Genomic DNA, 26,435 nt, shown 5'->3' on the forward strand with positions numbered 1-26,435 from the left:
TTACAGTAGAATCCGATTGCGAACAGAAGCTCAGAGATTTAGATTTAGCCCACATAAAAATAAAAAAAAGCAAAAAAAAATAAAAACAACGGACATCTCCTTGAAAGCAATGAGATTGAATGAGACTTTTGCTTAGATCTGCTTCCTCCTGAGAAAAAAAAACTACAATAAATATTAAAAATAAATATTAAATAAATAGAATAATATTAAATATAAATTATAGCTGAAAAGTTTATGTATGTTAAAAAAGTAGTGTCTTGGTGAAAAGAGACTTCTTTCAAAAAAAAAAAATCAGGAATTTTTCACATGTCACTTTTGATCAATTGAATCATTACTCAATAAAATTATAATTTAAGAAAAAATATCACGACCCCAATCTTTTGAATGGTGGTATATTTTTGGACAATATTTTAATTTTAAAATGATTTAATTTTGTAGATCTTTAATATAGCTCATAATAGTTTGTCTATTTGTCTAATTTGTGACTTTTTATTTCTAATTAGAAAAACATTGAAAAGAAACATTCTTCATCTAAGCTATGGGAGAGTTATTTTCCTGTGAAATTCCCCCTTCACATCAGTGTACTGTAAATGTGTTTGTATCCTGCTGTATTACCTTTCCATCTGACTCCGGTCAGCAGTCAATAATCATTTGATTTCTTAATTCATGTGCTTTTCACAAGCCTGCTGCTTACGTGCACAAATTCCTTTCATGCTTGTGGAATCCGCACGTTTTGAAGGGCAGTTAAAGCTGAAATATTTGCTGGATTTGTGGCTTGTTTACCTTTAAGCGAGCTAATACGCTGCAGATTGAAAACACAAAGCCGACATCAAGAGAGAAAATCCAGCATGGCTTTTGATCTGGACTGCTTCAGGGGGAGGAGAGGCTCTAAGACACTCAACCCCGCCCACTCTCGAGTTCTAGCCAATAGGAATGGATCTGGAGGAGAGAGTGTGTGTGTGTGAGAGAGAGAGAGGGGAGAGGAGGTGGTAGAGTGGCAGTCTTTGCTTGTGTGTAGGGAGCGGTCAATCTCTCACAGTGCTGCAGTCTGCGAGCATCCTCAAGAGTGAGACTCTCTTTTTATTCTCTCATTCATTCATTCTTTCACTTATCCTTTATCCATCCTCTCTTCCAGCCACTCACCTTTTCAGTTTCTCCACTGTGTTGCTGATTTCGTTCAGTTTAAGTGAGAGTTTACTTGCAAGCACATGTGTGTGTGCGTTTGTTAAGCGTGTTTGTGTGGGGTCTTTGGGGTTTGATTTGGTTTAGATGAGGTTATATGTATGTTATACTTTTGAAAAGTGCAATTTATTTTTTAAACCGTGCATGCGAGTGCATATTTTGCCATTGTCCTGCCTAAAGCGACAACTTCCCTGGCGAATAGTCCTCAAGGTATGAACTTTTTTCAATCTTTTTATATTAAACAAATCTAAAATTTCTAACTGTGTTCCAAAAACATCTCCTGAAGGTTTGTGTGCTCAGCAGTCTCTTTTCATTTGAGTGGATTTGTTCGGGATGAGTGCGTCCCTCACTGCGGGATTGTTTTGGGTTCTCTACTTTATCCTTCGTCTGAGCTTTGCACCACTCCGAGACTCTTTCATCTTTTTCTCTCTCTTTCCTTCTGCATTTTTCTCTGGAGAAGATGCATCTCTTTGCGTCATTTTTATTGTTTAGAGGATTCTCGGTCTTCTTAAATAACATTGAGGCCATCAGAGAAAGAGGTAGAGCTTAGTTTCCGAAGGTGGGAGTTTGAATGTGAATAAATCCTGTATATTTCATTGGGAGGGAATGTGGAAATATGTGAGTGCATGTCTTTTCTTAAACTGCTTTTACAGCACATCACCGATTGTATCATCACCATAATTGTCCTTGATCTTCTGCTAGCCTGCAGACTAATGACAAAATTGACTCGTCATTTGACCTTTGAGTTCCTGCAAGGACAGACAGGCTCTCAAAACAGCCTTATTCCTCGGCTGAACCTTCGAAGACCCTTATGCTCATTTAAAACATCAGAAGCTGCTCAAATCACCTTGTTGATTAGTGGGTTAGTTTAGTCATTTACACAAGACATTTTTAGACCAATTAAATGGCTTAAAAACTTAAGATAAAACGAAAGGGACTGGATGAAAAAGTAACAGTAATCGTAACCAAACAGTAATAGAAACCAAATGAGCTGGAACGTTGCTCAGGTGTAGTAGGTATGTCTCCTCTAATGGTGTTCAAGCTGGGCTTTGGGGCATTGCTGAGTTCTCAGGTTCAGCACGTGTGTGTGTGTGTGTGTGTGTGTGTGTGTGTGTGTGTGTGTGTGTGTGTGTGTGTGTGTGTGTGTGTGTGTGTGTGTGTGTGTGTGTGTGTGTGTGTGTGTGTGTGTGTGTGTGTGTGTGTGTGTGTGTGTGTGTGTGTGTGTGTGTGTGTGTGTGTGTGTGTGTGTGTGTGTGTGTGTGTGTGTGCATTGGTCTCAGCAGTAGCAGTCAGAGCAGATGTAGTTCTCTGCTGAAACAGGGCTGAGGTGTGCAGCACCCTCAACAAACTGCCATGCCATGCACTAGATTACCTGCTGAACGAGCTTCAGTCTGTGTTAGGAGGGCAAATCTGTGCTTTAGAGCGCATGAGTCTGTGCCTTCCTAAAAAAAAACAATTAGATATTCCTTCTCTGAAATATTATTTTAGTAACACTTTACAATATGGTTTCATTTGTTAACATTAGTTGATCTATTAACTAACACTAACCTTGAGCTGTTACTGTATTTGTTCATCTTTGTAAAGGTTAGTTAATAAAAATACAGCTGTTCATTTTTTGTTCATGTTACTTCACAGTGCATTAACTAATGTTAAGAAATATAAGTAAATGTTGAAATTAACTTTAACATAGATTAACAAGTGCTGTAGAAGTGCTGTTCATTATTAGTTCATGTTACCTTATTGTAAAGTATTATTTTCTATGCACTACCGTTCAAAGGTTTGTGGTCGGCTCAATTTTGTAAAATGTTTTTGAAGTCTCTTATGCTTACCAAAGATGCATTTATTTTATCAAAATACAGTAAAAATAGTAATATTGTGAAATATTATTATAATTTAATATTACTTAAGATAGGTAAAGATAACTATTGTAATATATTTTGAAGTGTCATTTATTTCTAGGATGGCACAGGTGAATTTTCAGGTTACATCATGTGTCAAATGATTCTTCAGAAATCATTATTTTGGGCTCAAGTAATATTTCTTATTAATATTAATGTTGAAAGCGTTTTGCGGCTTAATATTTTTTGTGCACACATTTTTCAGGATTCTGTAATTAATAGAAATTTTGTAATATAAAAAATGTCTTTAATCAGTTTAATGTAGCCCTGCTGTTTAAAGTTGTAATTTCTTTCAAGCTAAATTTTTTTTCAATCTGTACTAGTGTTTATATATCATATATTTTTAAAGTTGAGTGGGATCTTATTATAGCTTTTTTATTTTTGCTTTTGTGTTTACGTAAGGCTTTAAAGCCCAAAAGAATAGGGGGTCTTAAAAAAGTACATAAATATGGAATAATATACAGTCAGCTGGTTATTATCTTGCAGAATGATGAATGTTTCAGTTCTGCAGAAATACGTGGAGATTCAGTATCAGTCTGCATATAACAAAGAGACTGAAGTGGGATGTTATCGGATATCATACATTTGCGCCACAGAAGATACATATGACATTACCAGCTCTCTCTCTCTCTCTCTTACTCTTTATTCTATCTTTCCTATATTGACTGTGTGACCTTGTGCTAGAAGTCAGCACAGAACAGCTACAGTGGCTGCTCATATCGATCGGAGCTGTCATCTCAGACACTAAAACAGCATTTCCCTCCTGATAACTTTTTATGAATTCTTTGGTTTGAGACTGTTTGTTTGCATGTGCTACGTTCTGTTCTAGATTTTAGAATTGCCATTGCATAGTTGGATGTTTGGTTTAAAGAAAAGATTTTTGCATCATGTTTATGCTTGCTTGGTTATGTTTGTGTTTACAGAATACGGGCGTTTCGAGGCCAAAATTCATGACTTACGAGAGCAGATGATGAACCACAGCATGAGTTCTGGATCCGGATCCCTCAGAACCAATCAGAAACGCTCACTCTATGTCAGGTAGACCTCATCTATTTAAACATACATGCACACACTTACTCAGAACTGCAAGAATTCATTTTCTTAGTATCTTTTTTTTCCTCTTGTTTTTCAGTAAATTATCTAAAAGAGAAAAAGTGCATATTTTCCTTAACCCATAGGCATTTTTTTTCTGTTTTAAAGCAAAAACTATAGCAAACATTTATATCTAAAACCACAACATTGAAAATTTTAATTACAATTATTTCAAGGTATTATCTTTGAAAACAAGTCTTATCTCACACCATTTATCTTCTCAAGACAGTTTATCCCATCGTTTACATATTTTTACTGAAAAACAAGATGAGACACAGATCAAGAAAATGTTTTTGTTGCAAATGGCTGTTTCTGTCATTACAGATGGGATACTGATATCCCAACAGCCTCCTGATCATGTAAAAGTGGCATTAACTGTCTCTCCATGGCACTCTTGTTATGTTGGACTGATGTAGGATTGATGTGAACATCAGTGTGGTCTCTATGGGCGATGAGACATGTTTCTAGCCTGAAGCAAGATATTTGTTAGACACACACACTTCAGGATTTGCGTGTGAACCAGCGGGGTATCTGAGTGAGTTGAGTCAGAATTCATCAGCGTCCACATTTCTTCTTACATACACACACACTGTGTGCTCTGATCCTAGATCCGCCAGGATTGGGGATCATGTGTTCACTACGCAGGAAGTCATACTGTTTTACATGACATTTAGAAGAGCTATTGATATTTAAAATCAGTAGGAAAGTGAGCAACAGTGATCCATTATAGAAACCTCTCTTTGCTCATGTCTTCTCTCATCTTAATTCAACATGTGTGTGTGTGTGTGACATCAACTGAAAAGGAAAGCTATTAGTATTTAGTTAGATAGTTTGTTAGTCAGTTTGGAATTTTTCGTTACAGTATAAAAGTAAATTGGGTACATTTTAATATCAAGTTTATGTAAATAATTTATCTTGATTTTGTTTGTCTATATTTCTGCATTATGCATTTCTCATTTGCAGACTTAATTCTCATAAATTAATCTTATTTTTTGCTTGTCCAATATTAATGATGTTTTTAGATTTAAATTTTTTATAATCAAAACTGGTAAAACCGTTTTACTGACTTCAGCTCAAGAAATTATTCAGAAGATAAACAGTATAATCAAAAGATCTGCGTGATATATTTCAGCCTCCAGGTTCACTCCAAACGTCCCATGCGTCAGCACTCTTTGGCTAGTTTGCCAAACAGCTGCTATGGTTCTCCCAGATATGTTTCACAATACAATCAGCAGAGCAGAGATTAGGTCTTCATTAGCTGGTAGCGACAAGCAGCTGTAGATCCCCGATTTGGCTTTTTTATTGTGTGTTAGCTGGAAAATTTCAGCGCACCTGTGGAGATCCATTGTGATAAATAGCTCTCCTGTCAGCAATTATACAAACACACCTCCTCTCCTCATGAGGTACAGCATGCACCACTCCCACAGCATTAAAATACGCTCAATATCTCCTTCCCAGCTGCAGTCTAATGCCGCAGGCCCCCTCTGTGGGTGCTGGATAATTGTATTGTGCCGTAGCCAGTCATTTGGGCCGAGGAACTGGCCGTGTTTGCAGAACACGGATGTTGGGAAGAGCTGAGACACAGGAAATGAGACCTTATAAGGAGTCATTTATTTGCTGCAGCACGGATCAGCTCACTACAGTCACCTGTTTTTTTTTAAGTATGTGGTTTTACTAATACTGTACTTTTTAAGACATTTATAGTATATGGTGGAAAATGTATGCGATTCAGCTAACCTAGAGTCCAAACCTGGAGTTCTATCCTTAGGACAGTGGATTTATCCATATAATAATAACAATAATACATTTTATTTATAATGCGCTTTTCTAAAACCCAAAGCGCTACAAACAATAAAACAAGTAAAAATACAGAAGTACGAATGTAATACAAAATAATCATTACAGTACACATCATTAAAATATTAATCATCAGTCTATGTAAGCAATTTTAAAAAGATGTGTTTTTAACAACTTCTTGAAACTGGCTAATGTGGGAGCATCTCTTACAGTAAGAGGAAGTGCATTCCATAACCTGGGTGCCGCGACAGAGAAGGCTCTCTCCCCCATCGATTTTAATCTACAGGGAGGTTGCTGAAGAGTAAGAGAGTCTGTAGACCGGAGGGAACGAGAAGGCGCGTACAGGCTGACTAAGTCACAGATATAAGAGGGAGCTATTTCGTGCATAGCTTTGTAAGTTAGTGTGAGAGTTTTAAAAGCAATACGTGACTGGACAGGTAGCCAATGCAAACTATAAAGCACACCTGTAATTTGGTGACGTGGTGAAGTGTGTGTCAGCACACGTGCTGCTGAATTCTGGATGTACTGCAGGCGTTTTATAGATTTGACAGGTAAACCAACAAAAAGTGCATTACAGTAATCAATCCTGGAAGTAACAAAAGCATGAATAAGCCTTTCAGCATCCGGTAGAGTAAGATAGGGCCTAATTTTTGCAATGTTTCTTTGGTGATGGAATGCAGATTTCGTAATACTCTTTATGTGAGAGTCTAGTGTTAGGTGGGCGTCAAAAATCACACCAAGGTTACGAGCACAAGAAGATGGAGATATATTTAGCCATGCAGCCATATTTATTTATTTATTTATTAATCTTTGTTCATTCGTATTTAATGATATATCTGTTATTATGTGTTTCTGGTCTCTCTGTATAATTATCATCAGAATACATAGTTGCAATAATGTTTTGTTTTCTAAAGTGCAATACTTCTTTTAGTGAATGATAGTGTTTGTCATTGATTTCATTTACTTGCCAAGGCAACATTTATAATTTTCATTTAAGTTTGAATATTTTCATTTAGTATCACCTTTTTTTTTTATTACCCAAAAATATTTTTTATATTTTAGTGAACAATAGCAACACTATTGCTGTTAAGCACCCATATTTACATTTGGTCATTTGGCTCATCCAGTAGTAATTTACAAATAGAAAACAGCCTGCAAATCTGAGGGTCAGACATAGTATTGACATTTTTTTTGGTGTACAAAGACCATATATATAAGTACACCATTACATTATAATATAATGTAAGTGTATCTGAAGGAAAGAAGCTTACATACTAGTATACTGTGTGCCTTTAGAATTCTGCAGTGAAGGGAGGAGATAGATGTGAGGCAGGAAAAACTGAGTCTCCACAAACCTCTGCTCAGTCTGTCGAGGGGAAAAGATAATTATGACAAAAGTATCATTTCCAGTTTGCCTTCGCTGAGCATTGAGATGCATTAAAGTTCATCTGAGATGAATGCAGAGGTGTGATCGCTGTTGGCTGTGTACTATGAATAGAAAGCACATGGCAATGTAAAAGCAATGCATGCATGATTCCATTCACACTGACTCAGTTAGGATCAGATGAGTCAGTTATTGAGTGATTTTCATCAATCAGCATGTTTCAGTGTTTCTGTCACAATGAATCAACATCACAATTTCTCTAATGTGGAAATGTGTTGTGTGTGTGTATTTGTGTGTGCGCTGCTTATTTCTCCACAAAGTGTTCTCTGTGTCCCTCTGCGGTAGCATTTACATGTAACCATAACAACACCCGTCCTTTCTGTGATCAGATAAAGAAATATACATCGCCTCATCCCGTTCATTATGCAAGAAAGTCCAGTGTGTGTGTGTGTGATTTGTCCAGTGCAAATGTCAATTTCAGAAAATAAATTGCAAAGTCGTTGTTTGTTTGATTTGATTTATTTTGTGAGAAGTTGGCTGTGTTGTGTCTATGGACTGCGACTGTGAGAGAGCTATATCGATTTTTATTCTTTTCTTTTTTTAAACACTGCAAATAATACCATGAATATTGATGTTATGTTTATGTGGTGTTGTTGTTTTTAGTTTAGTTATCCAGTTTATGTTTAGCAGGAAAGTATGCCCAAGGTTTTGTCCTGACCTAATATGTATGTATTTTTTTATAAACCAAGATTGCAAATGATCAATTCATTACTCTAGAAACTACTCGATACACTTTAACAACCAGATAGCAAGACCCTGACAACCACCATGAAGGTGCACACTTTTGACTTTTACCAGTAAGTGTCCATCCTAACATTGTGACGGAGACTTTTGCACTAACATACACCTCTCCCATTTCCTTTAGAAATTGTAAAAATGTAGTTATCACATAAAATCCCCAGTTGCTGCAGTGTATGTAATTCACTCTTGAGAATGTCAGCTAGGCTCCTGTTATTTCACTAGCCCAAGCTCTTATTGTCATGAGGCCGCTGATCTACACATATAGATAGCACTCTACTTTACTCTCAGGGGGCTTTTAAACCACATTTCTCTGTAACAAGCAAAAGCACCACATTATCTGCACCTTTGCCAGCACTCTGACACTTTCTGCTAGTTTGTGTGTTGTAGATGTAATGCTTTTTTCCCCCTTTTGCCATGCTGATGGCTTCAGCTTTTATCTCACTGCTTAGCAAATACTACACTAAAACATTTTTTCAAGGACTGAGGCAGCACTTACTCTTAACACATTATGTTACAGACATTTTCTGGTGTGAAAAAATGCTGTCCATGAGGTTCACCACCCATGGATGTTTCCTTTTCTGCTGAGCACTGAATATCACACACATACCTGGACTTTTTCTTTTGCTATTGCACAGAGATTCAGCCCTGCAGCTCTACTGCAAGACCCACACAATAAATCACAAGGCAAAACACTCAGGGGCGAATTCAGTTCACTAAACAGTTTCGGCACTTTTGCATGCAGTATTTCAGTGCACTAAGCCAGACTCAAACCAGTGTAGCTAAAATAATTTTCTTTATCTGAAATAAAATATAAATATTAGATAAAAAATGTAGAAATTAGATATTTAAAGTACTAATGACAAATAAAAAATGTGCGCGTGTGGGTGTGAATATAAAAAGGTAAATAGAAATAGAAAAAACAACAGACACAAAACAGCGCAAATCAAAATGACTAAAACTAAAGTTAAAATGAAAAGTGAAAATCTAAAAATAAAAGCTTATTCAAAATATTAATAAATACTATAATAGTATATAAATAATACTAAAATGTCATTGACTTGAACTTGAGCATCATCCACATGAACAGCAGAATAAATGAGCACTAAGCCTCAGCTCTGGTAATACAGAATGTTTTAGTTCTTTCATTAGGTAGTTTATAAATCCATTTCACCGCTGAATTATTTACAGACATGATTTTGTTCTATTTATTATCGTGAGGGCACATAATGCTCCGCAGTGAGCATTATTCAGTATGTGTAATGTGACAGTAAATTTGAATTTTTGTCTGCAGACTGCACTAGCACATGCTGTTTTTTGGAAGTGTCTTGAGAAGCATCATTGCCGTAATGATGCCATGGAGGGATGGATTCACTGTAATGGGCTGAGAACCTGCCAGCATACAAACATATAAAAATATTATTTATCTGCACTGTACGTAGCTTGCAGTTTCCATAACAACCGCAATGTCTTTGTTGGCCGATGATTGGGAACATGTGCTTTTTTCCCTAGGCGTGTGTTCCAGTGTGTGTGTGTGTGTGTGTGTGTTTATGTTTTATACTTTAATGAAGCAGGGGTTAACGAGGACATTGAATATAATACTTTGTTCGTGTGCAGTGCGGATCATTTCTTTGCTCTCATTACAGTTTGTCTTCTGTAATGGTGACTTGCCGCCATTACACTGTGCATTATTGCTTGCTTTTAGAAATAATGTTGCACCAGTGACTGACCCTAACGGACCTATTTGCAACATCACATGACTTTTAGAGCAGTTTGTGTTAAAATACAGCTGGAAGTGCAGATCAATTGTCTGAAAATTGTGTTTGATGTGGAATAATGCATGCTTAATAAATTATATCTGTGAGCCTAAATATTCCATCCATTAGAGTAGCATATGTGCCAAACTTGATGTGCAACCCATCAATTTTGGCATGCAGTTATCTGCTCACAGCAGTGCAGTGTGGGTAGCTGGTGTACTTTTTCATTGATTCCAGCACAAGATGCATACATTATTTATGTTTCTTTAGAAATTATTTATTATTTAGTTTTAGAATGACCTTTAAAATATGTTCAGTTTTACATTTAGATATACATTTGACTTTTGGACTGTGTGTAGAGGTCAGTAAGACTTATGTAGTGTTACAGTGTTCTTTTTAACCTTCTATTCATCCGATAATCCTGAAAAAAAAAATCACAAAAATATTAAGCAGCATGACTATTGCTGTTACAACATTGATAGTACTGGGGAAAGTACTGCTCCAAATCATCATTATTATAATGATTTCTGAAGGATCACGTGAAACTGAAGGCTGGTGTAATGACTGCTGAAAATTCAGCTTTGCATTACTGGAAAAAATATATATTTAAAAAAGAAAAAGTTATTTTGAATTGTAATAATACTTACTATTATATATTTGAATAATTCACTGTTACTGTTTACTGTCATTTTGATCAAATAAATGCATCCTTGGTAAGTATAAGATACTTCTTTCTAATGCATTAAGAAATCTTTTGAATATTAGTGTATATAATCTAATGTTTCATAAAGCATTTTAACCACAGTTATATACCTATTTATATTCAAGCAAGGATATATTTAAGATGTGTACATGGTTTAACATTAGATTTAACATTTCATTCTGTGTTTTTAATCCATTCAACTTTTTTAATTAAAACCTTAAATAGGTCAATCTTATAATCATATATCATTTATGAGAACATTGAAATCTGTAAGAGAATTTCCAATAACACTTTATTTCAATGGTCATCTTTAGACATTCTACTATTAGTAACTTTGCAACTACATGTCAACTAACTCTCATTAGAGTATTAGAAGACTGTCTGCTTAATATTTAATATCTGCTAACTCTTTATTTTGATGCTCCCCCAACAGACATTCTACTAACTATAAGTATCTTTGCAACTACATGTCAACTTATTTTACTAACCCGAACCCCCACCTAACCCTAACCTAACCGTCAACTAATACTCTAATGAGAGTTCGATAACATGTAGTTGCACAGTTACTTATATTTAGAACAATGTCTAAAGTGGACCATCAAAATAAAGTGTAACAGAATGTTCTCTGGCAGCTGTGAATTATGCAGGGAAAATGTCACCCAGCGGAAGTGACATCATTAGCCCCTCTTTTGATTTCATAACAGTTTTGTCTACATCTCATTTGTGGCATCTGCATTATAGGCTTCCAAAACAGATGTATTTTCATTGTTACAAAAGGCAGTATAAAGGAGAGGTGAAGTGACTGCTTGCAGTGAACAGAGACGGGCTAGTGCACTAGTGTTACTAGTGTTTTTTTTTTTGTCTCTCTCTTTTTATGTGAGAGCTTTTATCATGGCTGAATATGCAGTAGTGCTGTTTGTGTGTGGGTTTTCATTGCAGCATTTTATTTAGGAACAGCGTGTTCTAAAAGGCAAAATGGCTTGAATAAATGCCCCTTTTTTGTTGTTATCTGACTTCCACTTTATGTATTGTCAAATTGTGCTTACATTTTCATCAAGAGGTCAAAGTTCAGTTTGGTTTTGTTTAGTTACCCCCTGCTGGTAGATGCTGTAACTGCATCATCAGTATCATTCTTTATCGATTGCCGTTCAGTAGCTGTAATTTTGTGGAGGAAAAAAAATACAAATTTTATAAGTATTTGGAGTTGGGAAGAAATGCTAATGCTAACATGGTTTTCTCCAGGTATCATACAATATGTCTCATTTGTTTTCACCTTCATTCTCATCGACCCAAACTGAATAAGAATGCTGGTCTGCATTAAAGTATTTCTGCTAGGTTTGCAGTGACAAAAGCACCTGAAGGAACAAGTTTAATGGCCATTATTGCAGTTATCTCTTGTATTGTGTACTTAGCTGGGCAGGCCTATTGGACACTGTGACAGCCTGTCTGTTCTTTTGTGTACACATGTGCCTGAGCTATAGTGCTTCCTTACACTGTTTCATTGCGTGATCATCCACACTGCCCTGCTGGAGAGAGATAAGCAAAACAGCCTGGAACATTTTAGCAGGTGAATTTTGAGAATGTAATCGAAAGCACAAAAATAAAACAAAACAAAATATTTCCTTTCCTCCTAATTTTTGAAGTGCATACTAAAAATCAGTAGGTGACTCCAGGTCACATGCTTCCCCCTTTTTTTTTTCAGCCCTCCTTTTATCTGGTCTTTGAGCCTGATTCATCAGTGTAAAATCTGCTCCTTAAATAGAGTGGATTGTGTTTGTGTCTCTTTCTAAGGATGAGTACATGAATCATGTTTTTTTTAACGCTAGGCTGTCTCTCCAGAGAGTGCTCCTTCATATGATGATGAATGAGAGGTTTCTTCTTTCGCCGCACAGTGATTCACCCACTTCAGACGGCAGGAGCGCGTAGTAAACTGTGATCGCCTTTGAAAGGGCTTCACATATCTGTGCTTCTCTCTTAGTGGAGGGTTTCTGTTTTGTGAAGTAGCTGAGATTTCTCAGTCAAAATAATGTGAAAATGATCATGTATGAATATATTTCAAGTTTTGTGGCATCTGAGAAAGACCTAAATTCCATATTAATGCACTACCATTCAAAAGTTTAGGGTTGGTAAGATGTTTGAATGTTTTTTGAAAGAAGTCTCTTATGCTCACCATGACTGCATTAATTCGATCAAAATACAGTAAAAACAGTAATATTGTAAAATGTTATTACAATTTATAAAATTGTTTATCGCTGTAATGGCAAAGCTGAATTTCCAGCATTATTACTCCAGTCTTCAGTCACATAATGAGTGATTTCATATAATGAAATCTATGCTGATTTGGTGCTCAAAAATTATTATCAATGTTGAAAAGAAACAGTTGTGATGCTTAATTTCTTTTTTTTTTTAAACATACTGACCCCAAACTTTGAACCGGTAGTATATATTTTTGTGATTTTATGTACGATTTTTATCATATTTTTATGTTATTTTTGGCTTTTTGTAAGTGGACAGGAAGTGATAGGTAGAAAGGGCAGACATTTTCTGAATTAATTATTTGTTCAACTTTCATTTTTAAAACAGACTGAATAATGCCACACTAGTCGTACGTACCCCACAGAAATATTAATATAATATGATGTTGGCTGTAATATGATATGATGCAAGCCCTCCCAGGCTTGGCAAGAAAAGTGACTGCAGCCGCTTGTAGATTTATATGTCGATGGAACGGAGCATTCGGTTGTTGTTTTAATCCGTCATATCAAACCATTATTCTACACAAACCTAACCCACACACCGCTATGATATGTGCTACCGTGGCTAGTGTCACTTATTGTACCCCTCACAGCCGTATCTTTACATTTCACGCACGCTGTTTTCCAAGGAGTCAGCCGTTGCTGCTTTAGTGACGGATTTGAGTTACTGTTTTAGTGACAGATGGATGTGAAATGTTGCGCAAATTTGTCAGGTCTGTAAAACTGACTTTAAGTGTGTGTCTCTCCAGGGCTCTGTTTGACTACGAGAGAGCGAAGGATAGTGGTCTGCCCAGTCAGGGTCTCAGTTTCCGATATGGAGACATTCTCCATGTCATCAATGCATCTGATGATGAGTGGTGGCAGGCCAGGAGAGTGACGCCAGAAGGGGACAGTGAAGAGATGGGTGTCATCCCCAGCAAGAGGAGGTGAGTTTCATGATGAATCACCTTCACAAATAAAGACTAAACCTGTGGCAAATGCTAATTCTGGGCCACATCATTACTACCAAACATTTTGTGGTCCCATTAGACTTAATAACCACAAATCGCAAACAATCTTACCTTTTTAATTAGAACTGTCAATAAATGAACAAATATAATCGAGTTATTTTTGATATGCAAATTTACCAAATCACACACAGCCCCCCCCCCCTCCTCTCTCTCTCTCTCTCTCTCTCTATATATATATATATATGTATATATATATATCCATTTAATATTTATATTGCATTGTTTTTTATAATTAATTGTACTAAATTAACATGTGACAGGCCTAGTTCTAATTGTTACCCTACTGCCCTATATTTAAGTTGGCTCTTTAAAGGGAACATACAATGGAAGAAAGAATTTTCCTTTCTTCTCCGATATAAAAGAGTTCAATACACTATGTGCATAATAAGCAGTAAAAATGGATCATTCGTTAACATTAATGTATCACATTCTTGCCTATCAATTTTTTATCTGTTACATACAAATGTCTTAAAGGTATACTATAGCAGCAAAAGTCTGTTTGTTTTGAAAGATCAGGTGAAAAATGATCATGTAAAATTAAATTAGAAGTGTTTTGGTTGTTTCAGATTGTATGTACTCTACCGTTTAAACATTTCGATTTGGTAAGATTTTTAATGATTTGTTCTAATATGCTGATTTGATACTCAGTTATTATCCATGTTGGAAACAGTCAGGCTGCTTAATATTTTTTTTGGAACCTGTAATACTTTTACGGGATTTAGTGAAGATTAAAAAGTTAAAAAGAACAGCATTTATTCCAAATAGAAATCTTTTCTAACAATATTAATCTTTACTATCACTTTTTATCAGAAATCATTCTAATCATATCTGCTGATTTGGTGCTCAATAAACATTTCTAATAATTGTTAATGTTGAAAACAGTTACAATATGTTTGTGAAAACCGTACAAATGAAGTGTACAGTAAGTACATTAGTTAAGTGTTTCACTGACAATGTCTCTATTCCTGTGGCAGGGTCGAGAGAAAAGAGAGAGCTCGTCTGAAGACGGTTAAATTCAACGCAAAACCCGGTAGCCTCGATTCTAAAGGGGTGAGTGTTCTATTTGAATTTAAGTCAGTGCCAACATCCGAAATTCTGTTCGCTCCAGTTTTTTAGGTATAAACAGGAAGGGCCCAGCGATTTATTGACAGTTTAGACAGTTCACCTGCAGCCCCGTCGTGTCTCTTGACTCATCTCTCTTCAGTCTATCCGGTTTAGTTTCTTTCGTTCCCTGTCATCTTCAATTTACTTTTCCATTTCAAGTTGTGCTGGTGGGTTATTGAGTCAGTCAGTCAGAATGGAAGTGTGTGTGAGAGACTGTCCTCGTGCCGCAGTGTGACAGCTCACTCTGAGCTCTCAGCATCAGTACTGCAGCACAACCCAACAGGCGCTCACTGAAACAGCCTCAGTATTATGTCTGTACATAGATGCGTCTCTTCGTCTTTTATGAGATTAGTATTGTAAGGTCACCTGTAGTAAATATTTCTTATGTGTGTGTGTTTGAGAGAGGTAAATGAATAAAACTGAAGGATGTATTTTTAGTTCGGCACCCAACTGCAGAGCCGTTCAGGGTTTTAGCCTTATGATTCCCACTTGTATCCATAGCAACATCGCAGCCAGGCCTGCACATTTCAGTTTCTTCCTTGTCTTTTGTTTCTTTTTTTTCCTCTCCCTCTGTCTTTTAAAGATGAGGAGAGGGGTGGGGATGTTGGCACTGATGGATTACTTGAGGATTTTGTCTTGTGGTTTTGTCTTTGTGTTCAGTTGCACCAACTTGTGTATGTATCATTTCAGGTTTATGACTCATAGGATTTCAGTGTTTATTGAACATGCATTGATTAGAAGTGTTTATATGCCTTATAATAGGGAGAATTAGTTGGGTGAAAGTTATGAATATTCCCTTTAATCACTATCAGGGGTACAATTGGTTTCTTTCGTACACTGTACTGATATATTAAAATAGGTAAAAACCACAAAAATACACACAAAAGCATTACAATTCAAATTATAGTTATTGCCAAACATTTAAGTATGAATCTCATTAAGAAATGTCTAGGTTATGTTTCACCCACAGATCATTAAAAACATGATTTGCATAAAGGAAATGAAACCTATTTTAGAACCATTGCAATTCATAATAATTAAGCATAATACTCCTGATTTTATTGCTGTTATAAATCTCATTCTCATCAATGTATCACATCCTGACAATTATTTCTATTAAAGCATAATTAAATTCAGGATATAAAATACTATTATGGTTACATACTTTACAACTTAAATATCTACTGTTTGTCTTTATTTGTTTCTTATTGAGTTTTGCATCACATAATTACATTGTTAAGAATTGCATTACATTATTCAAGGGAGTTTGAAATTTCAATAAAATTTTAAATTGTAATGGTTCTAAAATAGACTTGATGTAATATAAGTCATATCAATTTTTTTCTTTTTCTTTTCATTTCGGGGTGAAAGATGATGTGGACATATCCTTGATGGGTTCCACCATTATAGATTATTCAGGAAAATTACGTTCATATCAGGCAGCATATTGAGCTCAGGTTCACCAAATTAGGTAAAAAAAATCACATTTAGAATCACCCCAGGCACATATATGTTACCTCATTTATTTTTCTCTGCATTTTATAACCATTTTAAAAACAATTCACCTTTCGAAAATCATAATACTACACACAAGCAGCACAAATTTTGCCCCTTTGATCAGCATGTCACCCTGTCAGGAGTCCTGCATGCTTAATATTTTAATATGAGTTTTTTTTTTAAGTCCCCTTTGCCTTTGCATGGCACTAAACCAGCTTCAGTTGGCCTTTTGTTGATCATTGTTTACCTCCCTTGTATGTTCATTTCTACTGATCATGTTTTGATTTGAATACATTTGAGCTGTCTAAGAATAGCTCAGGTGCTGTGACGTCATGGACAGCAGGGTTTGGATCAGCCTTCACAACAAACAAAGACCACCTATTCAGGATCATCCAAGTGCTTTCAGCTCTAGCCAAAAATAATGCAATTACTTTGGTACAAATTAAAACCTATTTCAAATGTGTGAATTGCTCATTTGATTTGATGACCGATCCTGACCATGAAAACAGAATGATACCGTTTGATATTTGGTTGTTTCCTGGCTGCTGTCCCTCACGTCTAGCTCCGGTCGTTGTCTTGTTTTTGTCAGCATGTTTGTGACAGCGTTTAGAGCCCCCTGTTTGCACCATGCTCTCTCTCCGCACAGTCATTCAGTGAAAAACGTAGAAAGAACTTCATCTTTTCACGCAAGTTCCCTTTCTACAAGAACAAGGACGCCGACGAGCAAGACGGCAGCGACTCGGAAAGTAAGTAGCCACAAACGCACGTGCACTCTGACACATAGGTACATAAAAACAGCACACGCTCACACAAACGCATCCCCGGGGTGAGGTGAAAGGTCTAGGTGTGTGTAGGTAGCTCCAGGAAGCCCATGCCCTCCTTCTTCTGCTGGCGTTTCTCCCCGCCCCACCAACAACCTTACTGTCTCTCTCTCCCTCTCTCTGTCTCCCATTCTTTCATCTCTCTTCGTCTCTCTCTTTCTCCGCCCCCCTGATCGGCTGTGTGGTGTAGGACATCTCTGGAATAGGGGAGGACGGGTACGGAGCAAAGACACTGAGTAAGTGTGTTAAGGAATGGACCCAATACCCCTCTCCCAACCACACATGTAACATTTCAGTTCAGATTTGTTCTTTTCTGTTACGTCAACGACAGACCTGTCTGCATGTCAGAATACTAATGTATGTTGGTCTACAGGTCCTGATGTTTCAGGGATTCCTGCATTACCATCCTTAGGTTTATGTGGTAGCTAAAATGTTGCATGAACGTAACACATGTGAGAATAGTTTGTCAAATGTTGTTTGTTTAGTTTGTATGTCAAGACTGTTGTGCTGTTTTCTGATGTTTAGTCTTGCATAGCTGGAAAAAATCATGAAATGTAAATTGAACAGTTTTGTTTTGATTGTATGTCTTGTTTAGAGTGGGTTTGTCAAATAAAAATGCTACAATAAAAGACACATAGAAGTAATACATTCTGATTATCTTACAGACATGATTCAAAACAAATCAGAATGTGCAGTTCTGTTCATAGATATCTAGGCTACTTTCTAGTCCTTTGACTTTGTCTTTTATGATGTCTCTGCAGTGCTGTGCCAAATGTTGTCTTGTGTTTTTGACAGTGTTTTATGTTCACATCAGGAGCATTTAGCTAAAGCAGTTATTAAAAGATCGTTTTAAGGGAATGAGGAAATCCACATCAGTCAAACAGAATATTTAGCATTATTCTCAATGAATGAATAGGTATTTGTGCCAAGATATTATCCATAGAGAGGGGAAGCGAATGTTGTTCACAGCTTATGTATAAGTAAATACAGCTTGATCAGAAGAGAGGAAATTTCTTTTGGGTTGAACGTGTTCATCTCTCTTTCTCGGTACTGGGTCCCTAATTTAATCTTCTGTGTCTAATTTTATTTTACGCTTGAAACTCAAGTCTAATTTTGTCCAATACAACCAACTTAGACTGTCAGAGTTTATAGCGAGCCCCTGATAATGATCTTCTAGACTCTTAAAAACTAGAACGCACTGTTATAAGAAAGTTACTGAGTAACATGATGACTTTAGGTCAAGTTGTTGGAGATATAGAACTGTAGTCCAGCTCCAAAACATTAGCTGTCAGGTTTTGAAGTCATCTTGAGAGTGGCAGGTTTCCAGACCGAGTGTGTATTCAGAGCCTGGTTGGCTGAGCTTGTCACATTGGACATATTAGGTTTTGCCATATAATTGTCATATTGCATGATGCTCTTCTAGACAGCCATAGAGTGCCATTGTCAACATAATGAAATATGACTTGTTTGTTTCCCCTTGGCCGGTAAACAGGATTTGTGGCTTTTATTTAATTTATTTTGGAAATGGACTCACTTGATAACGTGCTGATGAAAAATGATATGTGCTGTCAGTAAGAATCTTTTCCAATTTGTGGAAAAGTAAACTACTTCCTGTGACTGTACGAGATTTTAGATTAATTTGCCACTGTAAGTGAAAAAAAATAACTAGAAAAATAGTGCAGTAAACGATAAAACTATTTGTGATACAAACCAGTGGGTTTACAATTACGACAAAACATTAAAATAATATAATAGGAAATATCAGTTTGCAACAACAGGCAGCATAACAAGCTGTTTTGTACAGCTAAAAATAACTGAAAGTGGATCCCACCGGAAGCCTTGCACAGCCAAGTTACAAATGGCCACGCCCGCTCTTAGGTTGAAAATAAGGTGGATAGCTGGCTCCATATTAGGCGCAGAGGGCAAAGGTCACTGTCTGGTCTTACAATATGATGTATAATCTGTCTCCACCAAAAGCTCCAGGCATTGATCAAACCCACATAACCTTGTTTAAAATCCTCACAGATGCTGTCCTCTTAGCTTGACTGCTGTTTAATGCATAGAACTCGTCCTTTCCTTTCCTGCCTACCCACAGTACACAGGCAGCTGCCTTCTAACCACCATGACTGATTTTTAGCACTCTACATAACCATCCATGTGAGACTCAACTTGCAATAGTATTTGATATATCCCCTTTTTACCACATTTTAAAAGCAAAATTAAGTTGCCTACCCTTCAGAACAGCCTTTGTGTTGTGAGTCTACATTTGATGCCTTAAAATTCTGCCTCTGTAGGCAGCTCATTAGGTTGTTGAACAGAGCTTTAAAGCGTGCTTTGTATTTGTAAGGCTTTGTATAGACATAATCCATTCTGTTTATGGCAATAGCTACAACAATAGAGGCCATCTAGCTTTTCCACAGCTTCTAAATTGTTTTGGGTAAGTGGAGCACTACACAGTAGCTGATTCATGTGTGATTCATTCTGTATAGTTTAATGTTACCACTTCCAATGAGAGAAATTAAGCTCTGGCTCAGAATAACACTCGATCCTATCTGGGTTTGAATCGATGGATAATAACCATATTGTGTTCCTGCGGCAGCCTGCTTCTGTTCGTCCCAGGGCTAAAAATAAACCACCCTGGCAACTTGAAGTCCCTGTGTGCGCAGACTACCTCAAAACTAGCGTCACATTGGACCTGCGTTCCCATAATTGGACTTATATATTCAATTAGTATTGTCACTGTCTGAAACGTCAGTCTCATCCGTGATTAAATTGCTTTTCTGTTGTCCATCATCTTCCCAAAGCCTTTCTGCCGATCCCTTTAATCTCCCAAATGAGCCTTAACTCAATTTTGCCACTGTTTTTCATTTTTCTCTTTTTTTAAAGCAAATGTCCTTGTCAACAAGTACGTAATGACATTACATGCTCAGTAACTCATTTACACATCCACTCGAGCTGCACTCTGAGAGGCGAGACCTTGGTGAAGGGCACATCAAATGTGTCTCGATTACTGGCGTTCTACAGAAAGCAAGCTGAGTCCCATCACAACCACCCACCCCACTGAGTATGTTTCTCTGTTCTGTTTCCAGGGAGTCAAGAGGAACTGATCCTCTCGTATGAGCCTGTCATCAGACAAGAGAGTAAGTGCTTCTCCACTGTATGAAGTTCTTGTGTAAATAGTGTAAATATATTACGTGATTGATGTTCAATTTGTTTGTTGTTTCTGTATTATCTGTTTGAACAGTTAATTACGCCAGACCAGTTATAATTTTGGGGCCCATGAAGGACAGAGTCAACGATGACCTCATCTCCGAGTTCCCGGACAAGTTTGGGTCATGTGTGCCACGTAAGTACCCTACAGAGATCTTGTGGTTCTTGCCCAGGTGGTTAGATTATCAGATAAACTAATCTCCTAGTGGATCTTTCATTAATTATTCATTTTTCATCTTTAGAATGCACAAATTAACCTTCAGTAGAGGCTGACTCAACCACGGTCAAGTCAAGTCAAGTCACCTTTATTTATATAGCGCTTTTTACAATACAGATTGTATCAAAGCGCTTCACAGTGATAACATGAAAACAATATAACAAAGTTTGTTTCTAAAAGAAATTGCGTCAACGTCCACCTTAAGTAAGGCAGATCAATAATATTATTGAATATTAAATGTTAAATGTCCCCAACTAAGCAAGCCAAAAGCCAAGGCAACAGTGGCAAGGAACCAAAACTCCATCAGGTGACAGAATGGAGAAAAAAACCTTGGGAGAAACCAGACTCAGTCGGGGGGCCAGTTCTCCTCTGGCCAACGAAGGAACAGTGCATGATTCGGGCAGCATTACAAGTCAGATTGGATCGGAACATTTAGAGTATTTTTTGGAAGTCCAAGTATGCACGCCGGTCTTAAGACGAGTTGTTGAGGATCAGTGCCGTCCACCATAGAGAGTCCATATCGCCCGTGTTGAGTCGTCACTTCATAGGCTTTGTGATTGGAGCATCTGAAGTCTCCGTGAGAGGCTGGATACAAACTGGAGCTGACGAACGCCATTTTCTCGGGACTCGCGTCCCGAGATAACAGCAGAAAAGCAAAGGGAAAATAATTAGCGTAGCTGCTGTTCATAATGATGATTTCCATAACACAGGCGTAAATGACAAAACATGAAGACAGTGACTCTTGCGTCCCAAAATCACCCCCCTCCGTCCCCCACTCAACTCAGCCTTGCTTACTGACCTCTACGTCCCTCCTGCTGCTGAGACCTAACCACAATCTCACAATCTCTCCGCAACCCAACCATACGCGCCAACCCGTTGACTAAGGCTGTCGAGCCCCACTGGTGCGTGAATAGGCAGTTTCAGTGGACAACGGTTCCGTATGGCATACTACCTACCGCAACACAATATCTGCCCAACCACCCGTCATTCACGCAATATACACAGGAACGTAATGACTGCAAATACTATGCAACCTATACAGATAACCTACAGTCTCTTCAAGTTTTATAGTATTAAATGCATTTGATCTGATTCAGCAGTATTATAAAAGGTAAGCATTATGTAAATGCTTGGCTAAAAAGATGCGTCTTTAATCTAGTTTTAAACTGGGACAGCGAGTCAGAGCCTCGAACAATATCAGGAAGGCTATTCCAGAGTTTAGGAGCTAAATGTGAGAACGCCCTCCCTCCTTTAGTGGACTTAGATATCCTAGGAATGACTAGAAGCCTCGAATTTAGTGATCTTAAAGAACGCGATGGATTGTAGGGCGATAGAAGGTCCATTAAATACACAGGAGCTAAACCATTTAGGACTTTATAGGTCAGTAATAGAACTTTGTAATTGATACGGAACTTGATAGGTAACCAGTGTAGAGATGATAAAATTGGTGTTATATGATCATATTTTCTTGACCTAGTAAGAACTCTAGCGGCTGCATTTTGCACTAACTGTAGCTTGTTTATTGAGGATGCAGGACAACCGGCTAATAAAGCATTACAGTAATCTAGTCTCGAGGTCATGAATACATGAACTAACTTTTCTGCATCGGAAACAGATAGCATGTTACGTAATTTAGCAATGTTTCTAAGATGGAAAAAGGCTGTTCTTGTAACATATGAAATATGATTTTCGAAAGACAAGTTGTGGTCTAGTATAACTCCCAGGTCTTTTACCGTAGAGGATAAAGTAACAGGACATCCTTCTATATTAAAGTTGTATTGTGAGTGGTTTTGTGGATAGTTTTTTGGACCAACAAGTAATACCTCCGTTTTATCTGGATTTAGTAGCAGGAAATTATGCGTCATCCAGCATTTTATATCTTTAAGACACTCTGTCAATTTTGATGAGTTAGTGTTTTCATCTGGCCGTGCTGAAATATATAATTGAGTGTCATCAGCATAACAGTGGAAATTAATTCCATGTTTTCTTATAATATTACCAAGTGGCAGCATATATATTGAGAATAGCAGAGGGCCTAACACCGATCCTTGCGGCACGGACTCAAAAGAGCCCAAATGTGCAATAGTGTACTGTGTTATTCTCACTGGTGCCATTATAAATTTCAACTGGAGTGTTAAAAAAACCTCTGGCCAAGGTAGTTTGTAATTATATTCAGTAGTCTTAGGGGTTTTTAAGCCTTTGTGCTGATAGCGGTACTGGTGGGATTCATCAAAATGAGATGGTAAGGTAAGTGACCTGACCATAAGAGTCTGTGGTGTTCCCTACTGCCCCACATTGCTCATAACTATTGCTGTGCAGTTCCTGAAACTCATTTCATTGTGCTGTGACTATGAAATCGCTTACTTCAAGGTCTGCTGATTAACAAATTTCAACTGGGTCACTTTATTGTGATGTTTTCAGAAGTTATAATTGGTCTAAATAAATACAAAACCCAATAAAAGTTCTTCGAGCAAACCTTGAAGGTAACACTTCGTTACCCACACTTTGTACGATTTCATTTGTTTTATACTTTTCCTGAGTTTTAAATGTTTTTGGAAAAGAGCTTTGTTGGCTTGTGCTATACATATTAACCAAAATATTGACAATATTGTGGAGGTTTTCATCTCAGACCCAAAAGGGAATAAAGATCCTATATCATTCTCATAGTTTGCTGATGAGTGCCACAGAGCTCTTTCATGTTTTCCATCTTGAACACTTTATTTATTTATTGTTTGTTTTTCAGTTTTTCAAACTTTTATTTAACCGTTTTTGTTTATGTTCATAATTTTTAAAAAGCGGCTAACAGTTCTGATCAAGAAGGTAAGTGAGATTATTAGTCTGCAGTGAGCAAGATATAAGTAGAAAATGTAATAGCATCAGTCTTTCCCTGTAGTATACAGTTCATCCAGTCAGTGCGATCTACGGGGATTTCTGCTTAGCTTATCTGCTGCTGTTCTATCTCTTAGTATGTCACCCCAATAGCTAGAGATATCATTTTTTTATTTGTGAAATTAGATTTGCCCTCTGCACTCCGAGAGCTGATAGATAATAAAGTTGATGATTTCCCATTTTTATGTGTTGTAGAACTGAGTACCCAAGTATTATAAAACTAAAGCCTGGATTTTTTTTTTTTAACCAATCTCAGATACTACCAGATCAAGGCGGGATTATGAAGTGGATGGGAGAGATTATCACTTTGTAAACTCACGGGAGCAGATGGAGAAAGACATCCAAGAGCACAAGTTCATCGAGGCTGGACAGTACAATGAAAATCTGTACGGAACCAGCGTCCAGTCTGTCAAATATGTGGCTGAGAGGGTCAGTAGTTGCTATGGTTTTACAACCACAACATTGCCATGAAGCCTGCTTACTAATGTGGATTTTACAATTTGGGATGCCTAGCTAGTTTAACATGTTCCAGAGATGTACAGTACTCATGAGTACTTTGGTATAGTGTCTTATATGTTAGGGGCCGGCCCATTTCCTTGCTGAACTTCTTTTAACTTTACATCTCAAAGTCCAACACTTGTCCTTGTGTCGTTGAATGTGTTCTTTGTGAATGGCCCCTTGCTCTACTGTTCAGCTTCCCACCATTTAGCAAGCCTTTATTGCTTTTCTAGGGAAAGCACTGCATACTTGACGTGTCTGGGAATGCCATAAAACGACTACAAGTAGCACAACTCTACCCCATTGCCATCTTTATAAAGCCTAGATCCATGGAGTCCTTAATGTAAGTTTACCACACAGCTCTATGATGGTGTATTAATTCAATAAATAATACAAATTCCATTGTGTTCAGACACAATTGATACATTTCTAAACCCTTTGCGTTTCAGGGAGATGAATAAGAGGTTGACGGAGGAACAGGCCAAAAAGACATATGACCGTGCCATGAAATTAGAGCAGGAGTTTGGCGAGTACTTCACAGGTAACAGTAAAGTTCCTAATCCATCGAGAGGACCTGAGCGGCGCCTTCACGCTCAGAGGCTGTCCAATATCACCTCATTTGCATATTCTGATAGTCTGTTGCATATGCATTACCTCAGAGGCCAACCATTGCAGCGTGTTACATCCATCATATTTGACAGCAGAGCCATGGAGCTGACGCTTTCCCCTGAGTGAAACACATCAACTTTCTCTTGAAATATGCATTAGCCTGACCCCTGTGAGTGTATGGAGGAATATGAAATAGAGCTTAGCGACATAATGATTCATTTGAGGACATTTTGAACCCGTGTGACAATGCTGTTGCTTGATTTTTTTTAATTCCGTTAATCTGCACCTGCGAGAAAAGAGATTTAAAGAGTGTGTTGCTTTGCTAATAATGCTGTATACTGTTAGTAGATTGACTATTTTTCTTATGAGAAAAATGAAATGTTATTTTTAAATGAAAAGCTGCATAGTTCTCTCTGCCTTGTTAGAGATTCTGTTGCTGGGTAAAATGGCTATTCTTACCGTTCACACAAGAAGAATTCATGAGCGATAAAGTGGCTAATGATCCATTAAGTTCAAAAACGATCATTATGAAACTGTCATCGAGGTTTCTTACTTCTTGTGGCGCAAAATGATAAAGGCGGTGCTCCGTAAAGTGCATAATAATCTATTAACGTCAGCTCTTTCTCTCTCTCTCTCTCTCTCTCTCTCTCTCTCTCTCTCTCTCTCTCTCTCTCTCTCTCTCTCTCTCTCTCTCTCTCTCTCTCTCTCTCTCTCTCTCTCTCTCTCTCTCTCTCTCAGCGCTGGTTCAAGGGGAAACACTAGAGGACATTTATAACCAGTGTAAGATGGTGATAGAGGAACAGTCTGGACCTTACATCTGGATTCCTTCAAAAGAAAAACTATAAAAAAAAATCACCTTACCCTGGCAGGGACCTTGGACTGCAACAAAAACAAAACAAAACAAAAACATAGGAATAATTTGTAATATAATATAAATTATTATTATTGCAATGTTTATTGTTAACTCTTACAGTGATTTTTTTCTCTTGTTTGTTTGTTTGTTTATTTTATGTTGCATTTTTTCACTTTCAATATGAATGTTCCTGAATGTACACCACAAAGTGTTAGAGGCATCTTTGTTTGCATATTTATTGGTTAGCATTTTAATTTAAGGAAAAAAGGAAACAAAATTTAGCGCCGAGTATTCTTCAAACAATCTTCAGTTCAGAAGGACAAGTAGGTCAGATCATCACAGATGATTTCCACACACCATCACCACCTCCGAGAAGAAAGAAAAAATCAATGTTGATATCAGCTTTTGTCACTTTTCACCCAATCGGTTGGTTTCACACACCTCCCAGACTCATTTCACAAACTCAGCATCTATGCACTCCTGTGGCTAACAACATCTTTTTTTTGTATTTGTATTATTTTGTTCATTTTGTTTTGTACAGACATCCATTTTGTTTTGAGTATATTACTTCAAAGATTTAGTTCAAATTGTACATGAATTCTTATGGATCCTTTCGGAAAGGTGTCTTGTGATTAAAAGATGCTTTAGTTAGTGTAAACGGCTGAGGGGATTCAACTAGCTGTAGGAAATATGACACTATATTTTGCTATTTATATTGATAGAGGACACAACAGCACAGAAAATATTTATAAAGATGATATATAACTTTGTCTAAAGAATAATTTTGGAAAAGAGACTTTACTGGTACTGGTGTATCATATTGTGCCGTTGCTGTTGTGCTGCTGAGAATGAAAGGTAACA

General features: G+C 37.2%; 1 protein-coding gene across 37 annotated transcripts in view; it reads left to right on the top strand.

Annotated features, from left to right (window-relative positions):
• dlg2 (discs, large homolog 2 (Drosophila)) overlaps window positions 1-25,628 on the top strand; it is a 298,249-nt gene extending 272,621 nt beyond the window's left edge. For 25 of the 37 annotated variants that reach the window (XM_056240225.1, XM_056240227.1, XM_056240214.1 and 22 more), the window contains 11 exons: window positions 4,004-4,118; window positions 13,616-13,792; window positions 14,851-14,926; window positions 17,124-17,223; window positions 20,388-20,438; window positions 20,543-20,644; window positions 23,522-23,545; window positions 23,871-24,043; window positions 24,346-24,455; window positions 24,562-24,653; window positions 25,460-25,628. In XM_056240225.1, coding sequence (XP_056096200.1) covers window positions 4,004-4,118; window positions 13,616-13,792; window positions 14,851-14,926; window positions 17,124-17,223; window positions 20,388-20,438; window positions 20,543-20,644; window positions 23,522-23,545; window positions 23,871-24,043; window positions 24,346-24,455; window positions 24,562-24,653; window positions 25,460-25,566 — 1,127 coding nt within the window. In that variant the 3' untranslated portion in view covers window positions 25,567-25,628. Of the gene's footprint in view, window positions 1-4,003; window positions 4,119-13,615; window positions 13,793-14,850; window positions 14,927-17,123; window positions 17,224-17,488; window positions 17,535-20,387; window positions 20,439-20,542; window positions 20,645-23,521; window positions 23,546-23,870; window positions 24,044-24,345; window positions 24,456-24,561; window positions 24,654-25,459 lie in introns of those variants that run through there. The other 12 variants (XM_056240221.1, XM_056240224.1, XM_056240239.1 and 9 more) reach the window with 4 other exon arrangements.
• Window positions 25,629-26,435: the final 807 nt, after the last annotated feature.

The sequence above is a fragment of the Rhinichthys klamathensis genome, unplaced genomic scaffold, assembly GCF_029890125.1.
Source record: "Rhinichthys klamathensis goyatoka isolate OS25496 unplaced genomic scaffold, OSU_Roscu_1.1 h1tg000585l_1, whole genome shotgun sequence".
Taxonomy (NCBI): Eukaryota; Metazoa; Chordata; class Actinopteri; order Cypriniformes; family Leuciscidae; genus Rhinichthys; species Rhinichthys klamathensis.